Source organism: Sminthopsis crassicaudata, chromosome 4, assembly GCF_048593235.1.
Source record: "Sminthopsis crassicaudata isolate SCR6 chromosome 4, ASM4859323v1, whole genome shotgun sequence".
In the NCBI taxonomy this organism is placed as follows: domain Eukaryota; kingdom Metazoa; phylum Chordata; class Mammalia; order Dasyuromorphia; family Dasyuridae; genus Sminthopsis; species Sminthopsis crassicaudata.
This window is the reverse complement of record NC_133620.1, coordinates 393,984,611-393,996,823: the sequence shown is the minus strand read 5'-3', so window position 1 is coordinate 393,996,823 and position 12,213 is coordinate 393,984,611. Positions and strand designations below refer to the sequence as shown.

Here is a 12,213-nt window from a genome sequence, read left to right as displayed (position 1 = left end):
GTCCAATGGGATTAGTTCTGCACCTGTTTCTTACTCCTAAGAATGAGTTTTATCATTTTTAAATAAGAACAACCCTTGGCACTTTATAAAACTGATATAAATCAGCTGGGTAAAGTTTAGTAGCTGGAAATTAACCAGGAAGTCATAAGGCATTTATAATCTATGTCAATATAAGGTCTCTGTGAAAGATACTGCCCTTGGTAACCATGAAATACAGTTAAAAAGACATACTTAAAGCAGATTGTACTAGTGAGCCAGAATACCAATATTTTTGTGTTCCAAGTAGCTGAGCCTAGGGCCAGAAGAAGAAAAACCCAGTCCCGAGCCAAGACTCAGAAAAATAGGCTTCTATAGGATACTAAAGTGTTAGTGATTTTTTTTTTTTAGTTCTGTGACAGAGTACTTTTAGAGCTTTTACATCCCTAAAAAGAGTTGTAGAAGTCAAGCCTCTGGGTCTTAAGGTAAAAGAGTGATGACAGAGCCTACTTACCCTATGAGGAAGATATTACATCACATCTCAAAGTTCTGACTGAAAGAAGAGAAGAGCTCCTGAACAGCAGTGGCCAGCCCTAGCAGGGTCTCTGTATCATACTTAGGAGCCTAGCAGAGAACATGCTTAATGACATCATCAGCATACCAAAATGACCAACCCCATAGCATGAGTTGCCTTGTCACATGTGAACCATTTTATATGTATGTGTACTCTGGCCATAACTATTCCCTCAATGGGTGTGTCCTTTCATGTGTACTTTCTGGATACATGTTCCTTACATGAATCTACTCTTTTTAGTGATGGTAGTAGAATTGTTTTGTGATTATTTTTCTTGTTATACTATTATATCATTTGCCTATGGAACAAATGATATACTCTAGCCAACACATTAGTAATGTGCTTGTGAACACATTTTAAAATGGATACAATCCCCCATAGTATGTTGAATAGGTAGTGTTGAATGAGGGATCCACCATGGGAAGTGAGAGTTCCCCAAAGGTGATATAAAAAATAATATTCAAAGCAATTTCTGGTTTGGGGGAAGAAGACAGTAACGTTGGTGGGAATATTTTTGTTCAGTTGTTTTTTAGTTATGTTGAATTCTTTGTGATTCTATTGGGGTATTCCTATAGAATGGTTTGTCATTTCCTTCTTTAGCTCATTTTTACAGATGAGAAAATGGAGGCAAACAAATTAAGTGACTTGCCCAGAAAGCTAACAAGTATCTGAAGCTAAATTTGAACTCAGGAAAATGAGTCTTCCTACTCCAGTCCCCTAGTCTAATCACTGTGCCATCTATCTGCCCTGGTAGAAATATAAAAGACTTCAATCAAGGCATGACTTTTAGCTGATTTTTAAAGTAAGCTATGGATTTGAAGAAGGAAAGAAGAGGGAATGCATGTACAAATACACAGAAATGGTAGGTCAAATGTCAAGCATGGAGCATAGAAAGTAGGGTAGAATAGATTTGAATAATATAATATTTTTCAAATAGATTTGAAAAATAGGATTGAATAGATTTTTGAGGAGTAGTAATATGAAATAATTCTTGAAAGATATATTGGAACAATTATGAAGGGCTCTAAATGCCAACAGAGAAGTTTGGGCCTTATCACACTTATGATAGAGAATCATTGACGTTTCTTGAGCAGGGGAATCACATAGTGGTGCCTATGCTTCAGACTCTTTTTGGAAAATAGATTGGAGAGAAGAGAAGATATGAGTAAAGAATCACTAACTGTGGGCTCCTTAATCTCTATCTACTTCACTTTCCTCATCTTAAAATCAAGATAATTCTAGCTCCTATTTTATAAGCTTGTGGTAAAGATCACATTAGAGGGTATATACATATTATATTTTATGCTTATATGTCTGTATAATATATATACATGCATGCATGTATGCATACATCACTTTGCAAAACTTTTTTTAATTAAAAAAATTTTTTTTAAGTTTTTTTCTTCACTTTGCAAAACTTAACTAGACAAATATTTATCGTATTCAGACAGTTGGGGATCCAAAAGACAGAATGCTGTTCCTAGAGTTAGAAAGATCTGACATTAAATTCCATCTCACAAAGTTACCGCTGACTGGGTCAGTTTCCTCACCTATAAAATTGGGATAATAATAGCATTTATCTCATGAATTTGTTGTGAGGATAAAATGAGATAAATTTTTAAAGTCACTTTGTAAACCTTAAATCACTATATAAATGCAGCTGTTGTTGTTACTTATATTCCCAGACTGTAAGCCCTTCGTCCTGGAGAATAAGGCCTATTTTTGTTTTTTTTTTCTGTATTCTCAGAGATTAGCATTGTGCTTTGCACAGTGTATTGTTGCAGACTGATTGCTCTTTTTTTTTTTTTTTTGGATTCTTTTATTCTTCCTCAAGATTGGTGTCCTCCCTCAAGGTTCTTCTATCATCTCCTATTCATCTTTACTTTCTCCTTTTGTAATTTTATTCATCCATATTATGTAAGTTGTTACCTCAATATAGATAACTTCTAAACTTCTATTTCAAGTTTTATCCTCTTTTGCAAATTGCAGATCAATATTTTCTTCTATATACAGGATTTCTTGATTTGCATGTTCCCTGACTGCCTCAAGATCAGCTTGTCCCTACACTACTTTCCGATCACTATTTTTGTCTTTGGCACCTCCATTAACTCAATTTCCCATGTCTTCCCCTCTAACTCTTCACTCTCCCTCATCTTATACATTACCCTATTCAGAAGTAGCTATCTAACAGACTGGACAATCAATTGTTAGGTTCTGTCAACTCTACCTCCAAAATTTACTAATCTTTTTTGCATATGCTCTCTTCTCTCTACCCAAAATGTAAGAAAGAGAAGGTAAATTAGTATGTTGATGTTCCTATTTTCCTTGATGAGGAAAAGTAGCTTATCAATAGTTAATTATCTCTGTCTTACATTCGTCTTTCCCTTTTTTGAAGTGTAAGCTTCTAGGACAGAAAGTCTTAGATTGCTTGATGGTGCCTCTACAGAACAATTGCTCCAAAACTGCATGAATTGAATTGAATTGAAAAGGATGCTTAGGAAATATGTAGTTATACTGTAGATATCTTGCCTTATTTTGCCTTGGTTGTTTGCAAGAACTCCTTTTTTTTCAAGCTCAGCAAATGTTTGCATACTTAACAGATGAAGCCGTACCCCACAAAGTTGCCTTCATCATGTATTTTGAACAGTGAATCAGTATGCACTGTATGTTTAGCAATTTGTGGTCAGCTGAGTCACTAATCAATAGGGATAGTTTGTTGTGCTTATCAGTTACTGAATTTCCTAGCAACATAGCATGGACATTGGTACAACCCATCTGAACATGAGTAATCCTAAGATATTTGTAACCTATCATTCATTCTGCTAAATTTCTTTTTCAGGGCTTTTTAGTAGAACTCTGAATACTGCTGATAACAAATCTTCGAAAATATTGGTGGAGATAACACTTCTTAAGATTAAATCAGATGCTTCTGTCCACATAAACACACCAAGGCTGCTAACCTCCCTGGCATTTCTTCAAACATTATTTTTCTAAGATTACCATAATGTTTAAGATGGTGAGGCACAAAACAAACAAATAAAACCTAAGCTATGCCTTCTTTTTAAAATTCTCTCTTGTGAGAACAGAGGATCATTCAGAGACATTCACTTTGGGTACACAGCATCATTTAAAAAGAGCATTCTCCCCAAAGCATACAGTTAGTGGAGCTCAAGCCCTCAACACAGGGCCCAATAAAACCAAACAGTGATTTTCTAAGGAGATTAAGACTTTGGACATGTTTTACGCTATAGTACGACAAAAACTTGCCTTTTTAAAGTGGATATATGTCATCCTAAGGTAGCTTAATAATCCATTCAATCTTCTTTACTAGACCTCAAGAAAATGGTTCACAGTTCTACATTCTCTTCTCATATTGTTCTTGTTAGATTTCTTGTTCTTTGTATTTTTCCCCCTACTCTTCATCGAATTTCAGTGGGTTATGGCTAATGCTAAGAGTTTAAAAAATAGTCTTCTCCTTTATGCACAGAGATGTGACTGAATACTGAGTACTAGATGATAAATCTTATCTCAATATTTTCCAAAGACTATGTTAGCCTACCATCATATGAAAAAAAGGTTCATAAAAATAATCAAGAGAATCTTAAAGCTAAAAAGTACCTTAAAGATCATTTCATCCAAACTTCTCTTAGAGTATGTGCAACACATATTCTTGAACCAAAGTCTTGTATTGATACAATTCCGATATAATTCACTTATTATATCTCTTTGACTCATACATCATCTAGGATGTTTCCTCACAATATAAGAATATAGCTTATATCTAGGTGTCTTTCAGAATAGGGAAAATGGCCCTCATTTCCTATCCAAGTACTCAAGTTAAAATATAAATCAAATACATCACAGGTTTTATTTTACTTGTGAAAAAATTATCCTATAAAGCCTATAAAAAATCAAGCCAAATCTTTTCTCTTTGGTGAGCTCCATTTTTCTTAAAGACTTGGATCATCTTCTAGACTTATGATATTATCCAAGGATTGAAAAATCTCCTGAAAGGAAAAAGTATTTAAATTTGAGCCTCCAGTAAGGCTCATATTCTAGTCTACCTTCTGTTTTGTATGGTCTATAAAATCATTTTTGCATTTAAAAATAATTTTTAAATTTTAAAAATATTTTTTATTTTTAAATTAAAATATTTAAATAAAAAATTTTAAAAGTTAGCTTACATGACATACAAAAAGAATAGGCTCCTACAGTTCTGGATGTGGTATCTGAGGCTAGACAATATTCTCTGCTTCCTCTCCTAGTATAATCCCATTAGATTGTGAATTTCCTGAAGACAGATTATCTTTTGCCTCTTTTTTTTTTCTTTTGCATTGCCAATGCTTAGCATGATAAGCACTTAATAAATGTTTTTGACTGGTTTGTAGCACAGTAAGTGAGAGAAGGGGGGGAGGGAGAGAGTTGACTATGAGTCATCTCAATCTCATTTATTGGAAGTATCTTCTTCTTTGAGAAAAGGCTGATCTCTAATACATGTTTTAGTACTTTTAACCTTTATGAAGAAGTTTCAGATACCTTCTCCCACAATCCATATTTCAATACTCCTTCACAGTGTTAATCAATAAATGCTACCATTTGTGGTACAGTCAGATCTTAATTAGTGCAAATAATTGATTCCCATGAAATGTTTACATTCTTTGAATTCAGTGTATATTTCCATTGGACTGGAACAAGTTACTGTATTTTACATAATTACCACTTGCATAATATGAATACAAATAAAAATAATATCTAGGGAAATGTATGTTTTAATATGCTAATGCTGAAAAATAGGATGGTTTTACACATAATACTTGATCACATGCATATGTTCAGAGTTAAAATTACCTTAGCCATAATTTACAATACATCATTCCCTTCACTTTACATCTAAGGAAACTCTTGAGAGATTAAGTGACTTTTCCAAAGTCATACAATTTCAAAATGTCAGAGCTAGAATTTGGATCCTCATTCTCTGATTCCAAATCAAATTCTCTTTCTGCTCTGTATTCTTATACTGTATTTTTATATTGTATTCTTATAATAAGAAACTGTGTTCAAAGTGAGGCATTATGGTATAGTTATAGAAAGAAAATAGACCACAAATCAGATACATGGTTCTATGTGTGGTCTTGGCCACTGTGTAACTTTTCATTTCTCTCAAACCCAATTTCTTCATCTGAAAACTAAAAGTTGGTTTCTGTGATTTCTGTGGTCCATTTATAGATAGGGATATGCTGTAAAATGTTTTAACAATCAACTCACAAAAACATATACATAACAAACTTTTAATTTTAACCTGCATTGTAACAATTTTGTTGTCACTTTCTTAAGTCTACACAATCAAAAAAACAATATAGAAAGACTTTATTTATAGTGTTTGACCTTTTCTGAATATATGTGATCCCAATGAAAATTAAACAATTAGCTCTTGTAAGCCAGTACAAGTTAGTATGTTAAAATTTTAATCTATAAATTCTATGAAAGATGAAATAAGTGTGTTTTTTCTTCCAAAAGCAAAAAACTCTTTGTGCATTGTGTACTTACCCCCAGTAACAATGACATTTGCTCTTATACAATATACAAAAGTATTTGCTCCTCTTGGCATAGAAAATTCTCTGACTGGCCTGCAAAATATAGGAATAAATATACAATGTTATAATGCATTTCCAATTTAGAAATAAGTTGCACTCAATAAGAGAATGTATATTAGTTATTTGGCACTTAGATTGCATTCTTCAAAAAGAACAAAGTTATAGTGATTAGGTAATTTAATCTGGCCCTCAGAAATCTATTTAGCCTGCAATGTTTGTTAAAATTCAGTAAATGGTTCCAGAAAAAAAAATGATGATAGGTGAAATGAAACATCATTAGAGAGTACAGTTAGGTCTATGGGAACAATATTATTAATGCTATGGTAAACAGACTGATGCTTAGGAAAGTTAACATTGCTAGGACTAAAGTATTCTGAGGTCAAACTATCACTAATACTTCAATTTCCATCTTAAGCCATCAGTAGACTGTTATAACAGGCTTTGGTAAAAATTCTAGAAGGGTTTATTATTGTGCATCAATCACACCATTCTTATATTATTGTTGAAGTAACATTATTAAGTAAAAGCCTATTGTTTCCATTTATTTCTATGGGAGAAAAGGCTTCCCTGACTTCTGGGAATGTACTTCATTTCTGCCAACTGAAACTCCAATTCTTAGATTTCTTAGCCTCTTCCCTTCTTCTTCTGAATTTCTTCCTCCTACCACTGTGTTAGTAAGTAGATGACTTTTCCTTTACTTCTTTATCTTTGAACATGATACATTTGTTAAATATGGACAATTTTCATAAAATCACTCTGAAAAAATAAAACGACCTAAGAAAAAAATAAAAGTTTGTTTGAACAAACTTGTGTTCTTGCTAATAATATTCTAAACACTGATGTGGGCTTTTTACTCATATGTCCTTCATGAAATTGTGGATTAAAGTCAGCATTACTTGCTTTCTTTAATTTTTTTTCCAATTCTTATTATTTATTTAATGGTAAGGAAGAAGCATTAAAACTATTAAAAATGACTTTTTGATACCTTAGATTTTATAGGAAATGTTACTAGATAGTTGTACATCAGATAAATTATAAAGATAAGTCCTATTTTAGATAAAACTTTGAATTATATAGACTGCATTCTTGAGAATGAGTCAGTATGTAATTTCACTAATTCCTGCTCTTCTCAAGGAAATGTTGGTAGGGACAAGAGGGAAATACAAATAAGGATATACTCTCTCTCTTGGATTACAAATGATAGATTACTAGACTCCAGAAGGAACCCTATTAGTAAGAGTTGGGAGATGAGAGTCAGGGAATTTTGGAATCACCACAATCTATTGGAATGAAAGGAGACCTGAATTCTAAATTTTGGCATACACTGACTAGTTAAGTGACCTTGGTAAATCACCTAATCTCATAGGGTTTTAGTTTCCCTAACGATGCTAAACTATATGACCTTTTAAGATTCTTTCCAGCACTAGCATTTTAAGATTCTTGGGGGATATCTCTGAAAGGAGTCAAGGTAGCAGCTCCTTAGAAAATAGGAAGAAATTTCAACAAAAGAACTGTAGTGGCAGGAGTTAAAGATTCCAGGTGGCAGTGATGCTAAGAAAAGGAGAGGGAAAGGGAAGTGCTTTAAAAAATAAAAGTGGGTTTCCTTTAGCATAAAAGTTTCACAATGAGTAAAAAGAATATTGGAGTTGAAGTAGGGAAGAAGAATCATATGCTACCCTCAAATGTGTGTGTGTGTGTGTGTGTGTGTGTGTGTGTGTGTGTGTGTGTGTGTGTGTTGGGATTGGGAGGGAATGTGTAGCATTTTGCTAACCTAAAAGGAGGTTAGCATCCATCTGGGGCCAGTTCTATTCCCTAAAAAATTATTTGGTGAACTATCAAATTGCCTTGAAAGGGAAGAGGCTAAAATACTTTGAAATCCAGCTTCTAGGGAAATTACTATCAGAAAAGAGGGAGTCAGAAAGTGAACAATAGAAAAAAAATAAGGCGGAAAGATAAAAATTGCTAAAGATTTCAGGAAAAAGAAAATTCAAAAGACCTTGAACATAAACAGATAAATCAGCAGCAAAACCATTAATAGCAAAAGGAAATATGGCTTTTAGATCTATTAATTTCAGTTATCTTTAATGAAATACTTCAAAATAAAATGATCCCACAGTTGGTAAAAGAGAAAATACTGTGGAATTCAAGGAGAACAGAGAAATAAAATATGTTATTCTTGAGAGATTTAAAAGAGAAATGCAATTTATGAGAGTAGAGTTTATGATTTGCATAGCAAAAATAATTAGACAAATAGAAAAATTTGAATCTGTGATGGCAAATCTCACTAGAGAAACAAAAGAAACAATAATTGATTGGGAATGCAAATACAGAGAAATAGAGAAAAATCTAAAAGAAAAAACAATAGCATTAAAAGAAAATGTGCTTTTTCTCCAAGAAAAACTTTCTGATATTGAAATCAAGTTGTGTAGAGACAATTTAAGGATCATAGATGTCTTAGGAGAATATGTCAAAAAGCTTAAACACCATAATACAAAAAATAATATAAGAAAACTTCTTGGAACTTCTGGACACAGAAAATTAAATATCAATGGAAAGAATTCATAAATTTCAATAACCAAATAAACACTTTTAAGGCTTGTAAGCTCCACGACACATGATTAAGTTTAAAAATTCAATTCATAAACAAGTTCTCTAAGGAATCATGAGTAAGACCTTTAATGACAAAGAAAAAGACATTAAAATAACAAAAGACAATTCTATACCCACAAGAAAACACAGAAAGTATAGAATAATGTTTTTGGAAGATCAATGGTCTTCAGGATGAAGTTCAGGTAATTCACCCTAAAAACAATGCTGACAAATTATAATGAATGGCCTAGATTGACACCAATGATGAGTTATGAGATGACATCATATTCTCTACCTCCATTCTTTTTTTTTCAATCTACACTTCTATGCTTTCTTATTCTGATGAAATTTTTAGTTAAAGATTCAATATGATAATTTCTTTTTTTTTATTATAGCTTTTTATTTACAAGATATATTCATGGGTAATTTTACAGCACTGTCAAATGCCAAGCCTTTTGTTCTAATTTTTCCCTTCCTTCCCCCCACCCCTCTCCCGCAGATGGCAGGTTGACCAATACATGTTAAATATGTTAAAGTATAAGTAAAATACAATATATGTATACAGGTCCAAACAGTTATTTTGCTGTACAAAAAGAATAGAACTTTGAAATAGTGTACAATTAGCCTGTGAAGAAAATCAAAAATGCCGGCAGACAAAAATAGGGGTATTGGGAGTTCTATGTAGCGATTCATAGTCATATCTCAGAGTTCTTTCCCAGGGCATAACTGGTTCAGTTCATTACTGCTCTATTGGAACTGATTTGGTTCATCTCATTGTTGAAGATGGCCACATCCATCAGAATTGATCATCATACAGTCTTGTTGTTGAAGTATATAATGATCTCCTAATCCTGCTCATTTCACTCAGCATCAGTTTATGTAAGTCTCTCCAGGCCTTTCTGAAATCATCCTGTTGTTTACCTCCATTCTTGACCTGATTTCTTTATAGAGTGGGGTATCATGGTTATGGCATACTGCATATAACTTTTAAAAATATTGTTTATTTTAAAGAACTTTTTTCTTTCTTTCTTTTATAAGGTGTTAAGGTCCGGGCTAGCTCCTCTGAAGGGCTCAGAATAAGTCCTGGCCCCACGTTGGGTGCCAAAATGTAATGTTCTGTTGTCTCTAAGTTATAATCCTTCTCTGGGAGGTTTCTTTTCTGTATAATCTTTTCCTCTGTGAGCAGGTTTCTTGGGAGACTTCTGGAGCCTTCTCCTCCAAAAGTGTGGGATTGCTGGACTTACAAATCCACAGGACGTCTTCTCTGTGACTCAATCCAAAGTGCCGTTCAAACTTAATGTTTCAGTCTAGACTTCTCTCCAGGTTCAATGTTACCTCTTTTTATCCTCCCAGAGAATGGGCTTGTGAGTATTCCCAGGCACTTGTGGGAACTCCTACAGCCAATGAATTTGCTTCTTTAAAGTATTCCTTCAAGGTGAAAACTCCCTTAAAGGTTTGAACTAAAGGTGTGAATTCTGAGCTAGAGAATTGTTAATTACCAACTTAGCACTTAGTAAGAACTTAATAGTAAGGGATGGCTTTTTAGGTGAAGATTGGAAAAGAAAATCAATTGGAAATATCTTTTGTTTTCACATCCTAAGAAAGCTGGTTGGAATCATACTTGCATCACCTTGAATCTCATGACAAGGAATACAAACATCATTCAGCATTTAGCACAGTGGTACTAACATACAAGCCTGAAAATAAGACTGTTATTATTTACTATGTAGTGTGACATAGTCAAATTGTGAATTAATAAAGAAATTTATATTTCTTCTACTACTTAATATTGTGCTCTACACACAGTATGTTTTTAATATTTTTTTTAAATGAATGGAATTGAAATTAACTGGTGAGTTATCTGGCAGTGAGATCAGATTGGTTTGGAGGGGAAATAAGATGGAGGTGATACAAATGAATTTTTTTTGGATTCTTTGACAATTTAGCTGAGAAATAAAAAGTAAATTGAACCTAGGCTATTAAAAGTCCAGTGAAAGAGGTAAATTAATACTTTCTGTCCCCAGATGAGATTGTCATTATTACCCACATTTGTACCCAGCTCATAGGATAGAAGAAATACAACAAAATGTAAAAGCAGGATACCCAAACCTACGAGGGAAGATTTGTAGTAATACTTTATATTTTTATCTAATATTTACCAAAATCCTTTGTATTAACCTTTCCTTTCCTGTTAAATAATGCTCAAATTTATCCAATACCTAGAGCTTACTGGCCAGGATCTGAAGGGTTAGATACTGAAAATAATCCAATAGGCAACAAGCCCATAACTACTGTATGCTGCTTAATTCATTGCAGATGTTCATTCCTTTACTGGCCGTTTTTACAATTGCAATTGTAAAAATACAATACAAAATTAAAATTACAACAATTATAATTTCTAAAAGGGTAATTAAAAAAAAAGATTCCCCTCTTTCTTTAAGGAGATAGGTTGACTTAATTTTAACAGCTGGCTAATTATATATTTGTATAACTGCAATTTCATCTGGTTCAATTTAAAGCTCATTATGGTGAAATAACAGAAATAAAATTATGTTTAATATAGAAATAAAATGACCCTACTTTTCTATTATTTAGATGCACATCAAATAGTAATGTGTTTTTTTGGGGGAAGAATAGGAGAGGTTGGTTGAATAAACCCTCATTGTATACTTGAGGATACATTTCACTCCCTAGATTACAGAAAGAATTGTAGCAGAGGAAGTGCAAACAGAAAAGCAGGTGAGTCACATATTTAGAATCTAGGCTGAATGCTAAGATTGCTTAGCACTGAATACAACTTTGCAAGATCTCAATTGGTACCAAACAAAATCTACAACCTTAAAATTCAATGAACCAAACTTCTAACTCAGCCAAGAGCAATATCCAATTCAAGAAATTTCAAAACACTGCCCATAAAATAAAAGCCTGTTGATTGACTGGCTTGGAGGCCAAATTTGCTTTATGTTTTTAGAAATACTAGAGACCAGAGATTTAATGGGATAGGGGAGAAGAAGGAATGAATGAAATTGTTAAAGCAGTCTCCTTCATTCTAATTCTTGTTTCAAATTAAAATTCTTGTCATTCAATGTCCTTCCTGTTTTCTTGCAGTAAGGAAGAATCACACAGTTAAAACTTCAATTAGGTAAATAATTGCTTTTTTATGCAAGTGGATATATTTTTTAACATCAGAGGGTTTAGTTCAAATATGCTATATGAGGGCAATGTCTTATGCAGATTTCAAAACTTCTAATAAATTCTATAAACACCCTTTATTGAATCAGCAAAAACTTCAAAGAGATAGGGAGTGCCCAAGATTCCTGAGTTAGTTACTTCTGACTTCTCTGCACTGAGGCATTTTTTTTTTACCTTAGAAATGCTTAGGTGATACACAGACATATATATGTTTATATACATACACATATGTATATATACATATATAAATACTATGTGTAAATATAAATGCATTACATGTACATAAAT

General features: G+C 32.9%; 1 protein-coding gene across 4 annotated transcripts in view; it reads right to left on the bottom strand.

The window, feature by feature from the left end:
• WDR64 (WD repeat domain 64) overlaps positions 1–12,213 on the bottom strand; it is a 175,774-nt gene that overhangs the window by 99,557 nt on the left and 64,004 nt on the right. For all 4 annotated transcript variants that reach the window (XM_074262511.1, XM_074262513.1, XM_074262512.1 and 1 more), the window contains one exon: positions 6,098–6,177. In XM_074262511.1, the coding sequence (XP_074118612.1) occupies positions 6,098–6,177 (80 nt within the window). The remainder of the gene's footprint in view (positions 1–6,097; positions 6,178–12,213) is intronic.